At 74.3% G+C, this 4,661-nt stretch overlaps 1 protein-coding gene across 1 annotated transcript in view; it reads left to right on the top strand.

The window, feature by feature from the left end:
• Positions 1–2,553, top strand: part of AURANDRAFT_66127 (hypothetical protein) — a gene marked incomplete at both ends in the record, with an annotated part of 4,112 nt that extends 1,559 nt beyond the window's left edge. Inside the window, 3 exons of the mRNA XM_009041189.1 lie at positions 18–692; positions 788–1,325; positions 1,451–2,553. Coding sequence (XP_009039437.1) covers positions 18–692; positions 788–1,325; positions 1,451–2,553 — 2,316 coding nt within the window. The remainder of the gene's footprint in view (positions 1–17; positions 693–787; positions 1,326–1,450) is intronic.
• Positions 2,554–4,661: the final 2,108 nt, after the last annotated feature.

Here is a 4,661-nt window from a genome sequence, read left to right as displayed (position 1 = left end):
GCGCCGACGAGCTCCAGCTCGCCGCCGTCGACGCGCATCTGGTCGCCCCGACGCCCGGCGCCTGGGCCGACGCCGCGGGCCGCGGCTGCGCGGCGGCGCCGGGCCGGCGCGCCGTCGCCGACGCCGTCGCGCGCGCCGCGGGCGCGCGCGAGGCGCCGCGCGCGGGCGGCGACGGCCCCGGCGCCGCGCCGCGGAAGAAGCGGGACCGCTACGGGCGCAAGCCCGTGCTCGTGCGCCGCGCGCCCGCCGGCGGCCGGCCCGGGTCGGACTGGCAGCGCTTCGCGAGCTGCAAAGACGCGCTCCGCGCGACGCCGGGCCTCACGTCCTACGTGCTCAGTGCCCTGGTCAACAAGCGCGTGTCGCCCGCGACGTCCGGCGCGGACTTCGAGGCGAAATTCGTCGCCGAGGACGACGACGACGACCCCGGCGACGGCGGCGGCGCGCCGGCGGCGCCGCCGCCCGACGACCTCCGGGAGCGCGCGGTGTCCGCGGCCAACTCCGAGGCGTCCGAGGCCGCGCCCGGCGAGGGCCGCGGCGGCGGCCTCCCCGCGGGCTACGCCGTGCTGTTGCCCGGCGCGCCGGGCCGGCGCGCCGCGCGCGCGGCGCCGGAGCCCGCGGCGCCCGGCGACCTGCTCGCGCTCCCGGGGGGCCGCTGCGCGTACGTCGCGCGCGCGGGCGAGACGCTCGCGACGGTCGCCGCGAAGCTCGCGGGCGCGCGCGCGCCCCGGCCGCGGCGGAAACGCCGCGGCTCGGCGCGCCGGGCGCGGAGTGGCGCGGCGTGCTCGAGGACACGGGCTCCGCGCTCGCGGACCTGCTCTGGCTCGCGCAGCTCGAGTGGAGCGACGCGGGGCTCCCGGGCCCGGTGTTGGGCGACGGCGAGGTCCTGCTCCTGCCCCCGGCGGCGCCCTGGCCCCGCGCGGCGCACGCGGGCGGGCCGCCGCGCGCGCTGGGCGTCGCGCCGCCGGACTGGCCGCCGCCGGCGGGGGACGCGCTGGAGGTCTTCCGGGAGGCGTCGGGCCGCCGCTGGGCCTGCGCCGCGCAGCTCCTGCGGTCGTTGGGCGCCGGCGACGTCGACGCGGACGACGGCGCGCGCGCGCTCGACGCGGACCCGAAACGCTTCGCGGCGTTGAACGGCCTCGGCGGCGCCGTGGGGCCCCGCGACGGCTGGCTCCTCGCGCCGCCGCGCCTCGACGGGCCCTGCGCGGCCTGCCGGTGCCTCGGGGAGCTGCGGGCCTTCCCCTGCCGCGCGGACCGCGGCCACCAGGGCAGCAAAAGGGTGCGAAATTCCCAACTTCAAAGGCTCATATCTCGGCCGTTTTCCACTCGTTTCGGCTGATTTTTGGACGAGCGATCATCTCTCGGAACGGTCTCGAAGCATGGATGCTTTTTCTGGAACGCGCGCGCGCGGAACACTCTTGAAGCGACGTTGAATCACCCTTTTGCTGCCCAGGCGGCCACGGCGCGCGGCCCTTCGACGCGCCGCCCGCGGAGCTTCTGGGGAGCCGCGTGAAGCGCCGCGTCGTCGCGCCGGACGGCGCCGTCGAGTGGCGGCCCGCGACGGTGGCGGCCCGCGGCGACGCGACGCTCGACCTCGTCGACGTCGCCGGCGGCGGCGTGGTCACCGCGGCCTACCCGGACGCGGCGCTCGCGTTCGTCGACGGCTTCCGCGAGCTCGCGGACGAGGAGCGCGTCGCCGGCCGCGTCATGGAGGTCGTCGCCGCGGGCCGCGTCGCGCGGGCCCGCGTGGACCGCGTCTACGTCTGCCGCGACGAGGGGCCCCGCCACGACGTCGCGCTCGCGGTGTTGAGGGACGCCGAGGGCGGCGGCGAGCCCGCGAGGGAGCGCGCGGTCACGGTCGCCGAGCTCCTGCGCGCCGTCGGCGGCGGCGACCACGTGCGCTGGCGCGACCGCGCGACGCCGCCGACGTGGCTCGTCGACGACCGCACGGGCCTGTGCGGTGGGGAGGTCGAGGAGGACGACGAGGGCCACTGGTGGTACGACACGCGCGCCGGCGACACGCTCGCGTCCGTCGCCGCGGCGCTCTGCGGCGGCGCGGGCGACGAGCTCCGGGCCGCGAACGAGATCCGGCTCGGTCCGGCCGCGTTCCTCGAAAGCCAAGACGGCGACGGGGAGCCCGCCTTCCGGGCCCACGTGCTCCTCCTGCTGCCCCGGGCGCCGGGCCGCGACGCCGCGCCGCGGCGGCGGCGGCCCTGCGCGCGGTGCCTGCTCGGCGGGTCCCTCGGCGCGCGGCACTGCCGCGAGGCGCTCCGCCACGACGACCCGGACTTCGACGACCTGCCCGAGGACCCCGTCGGCGCGAGCGTCGTCGTCAAGTGGCTCGACGACGGCGCCGCGGTCTGGTACGACGCCGTCGTCGAGAGCTCCGAGCCCCGCGGCGACGGCCTCGCGCTCTCCGTGCGCTACGTCGACGGCGGCGAGGTCGACGACATCGACTGGCCGTCCGAGGACGCGGCCGTCGCGCCGCCGGGGAACCGCAAGGCCAAGCGCAAGGCCGGCGCGCTCCCGGAGAGCGGCGCGAAGCGCCAGGCCTAAGACGACGTCGACCCCGCTTCTAAAGAAGCTCCCGCGCCTCCCGCCGCGGCCGGGGGCGACGGCGCGCTCGGGGACGCGGTCGACGGGCGTGCCAACGTCACACGAATGCCCTTACGTCCACCGCGGCGGCGGCCGCCCTGGGGGGAGGGGCGGCGGCGGCGGCGGCGGACCGTCTGGATCCCCCGCGGGGCGCGCGGGGGATCTCGGGGCCGTCTTCTTGCGTCCTGGCTTTCGACGAACTCGTCGTCGGGCGCGCTCCCAGGGCTCGATCGCGCCTTCTTGGTTCGCGCTACCTCAGGCCTCGACCTGGACCTCCGCGTCGAGCTGCGGCGTCGACGTCTCCTCCGCGGCGCGGCCGCGGAGCTTGCGGACGACGACGGCGAGGACGAGGACGAGGACGGCCGCGCCGACGCAGAGGCCGACGATGAGCGGCGTGGAGGAGTGGCGGACCTCGTTGCCTTTGTCGTCCTTCCCGGAGTCTTTCGTGTTCCCGCCCGGCCGGGAGAAGGTGTCCGTGCCGGGGCCGCCCTACGAAGAACATGTCGAGAAACGCGGCGATAGTTCCGGATGATGGACGCGGGAGACGCTGACGGAGAGGGCGTTGCCGCCGCCCTTGACGACCTTGAGCGTGTCGTCGCCGTGGTCGCCCTACGCGTGCGCGAAGCGTCGACGCGAGCGTCGGGCCGCGCGCGCGGACGAGGCGACGACGGACGGGGATCCCGGATGGACGCGGGAGACGCTGACGTAGAGGAAGTTCTTGTTGCCGGACTCGACGGTGAGCTTGTCGTCGCCCCCGCCGCCCTGCGCGCGAGCAACGCGTCGACGCGAGCGTCGGGCAGCGCGCGCGCGGACGAGGCGACGACGGATGGGGATAACGGATGGACGCGGGAGACGCTGACGTAGAGGGTGTTGAAGTCGCCCTCGACGACGGTGAGCGTGTCGTCGCCGCCCGTATTATCCCGCCAATATGGATGAACATAATTCTCTCCCTGCGTGCGAGCGACGCGTCAACGCGAGCGTCGGGCCGTGCGCGGACGAGGCGAGGACGGACAGGGATCCCGGATGGACGCGGGAGACGCTGACGTAGAGGTAGTTGAAGTTCCCCGAGACGTAGAGCGTGTCGTCGCCCTCGTTTCCCTACGCGCGCGTGAAGGGTCGACGCGAGCGTCGGGCTGCGCGCGCGCGGACGAGGCGACGACGGACGGGGATCCTGGACGGACGCGGGAGACGCTGACTTCGAGGGTGTTGTCGAAGCCCTCTACGACGATCGCGTCATTGCCGTAGCCGCCCTACGCGCGCGCAAAGCGTCGACGCGAGCGTTTGGCCGCGCGCGCGCGGACGAGGCGACGACGGATGGGGATCCCGGACGGACGCGGGAGACGCTGACTTCGATGCGGTTCTTGTCGCCCTGGACGACGATCGCGTCGTCGCCGCCGTAGCCCTACGCGCGCGCTGAGGCGAAGAAGAGCCAGGGACGTTTCAGACGCGGGGAGGTTGCGTCGATACGGAGGTTGTCGTATCTGGAGTTCCAGCGTTTGAGGAGCACGCAGTCGTCGTCGTGGCTGAGAGTGTGCATATCTTTCCATGCGGTGACGCACACACCCGTGATGTCCGCGCAGCACTTGTCGCAGCACTTGTCGCAGTTTTCATAAAACCTGTCGCAGCAATCGGAATTTTTTGCACGGCAACCGTCGGACCCGCACTCCCAGTCTGCCGCTTCACTTGCCAGGCACTTGGCGCGCTCGGCTGCGGCAACCTTCTTGGACGGGTCGCACTGGGCGCACCCGGAGCAGACACCCATTGTGCAAAGCTTCGACCACGGTAGGACGCGGTCCTGGGAACACTCATCCAAGCAAATGCTACCCATGGAGGGCTTGTTCGTAGGCTTGGCGCTGGGCTTGGCGCTGGGCTTGGCGCTGGGCTTGGCGCTGGGCTTGGCGCTGGGCTTGGGCGTCGGCGCGGGCGTCGTCGTCGTCGTCTGATCGGTCACGCACGTGTGATACCCGTCGATGCCCATGGAGCTCCCGTCGCAGCCGCCTCCTGCATAGCCGATGCGACAGCACTTGCCGCCAGCCCCGCAGGCGTCGCAATCGCCGTTCTTCGCGCCG

The sequence above is a fragment of the Aureococcus anophagefferens genome, assembly GCF_000186865.1.
Source record: "Aureococcus anophagefferens unplaced genomic scaffold AURANscaffold_19, whole genome shotgun sequence".
In the NCBI taxonomy this organism is placed as follows: Eukaryota; class Pelagophyceae; order Pelagomonadales; family Pelagomonadaceae; genus Aureococcus; species Aureococcus anophagefferens.
This window is presented reverse-complemented; position numbering and strand designations above follow the sequence as displayed.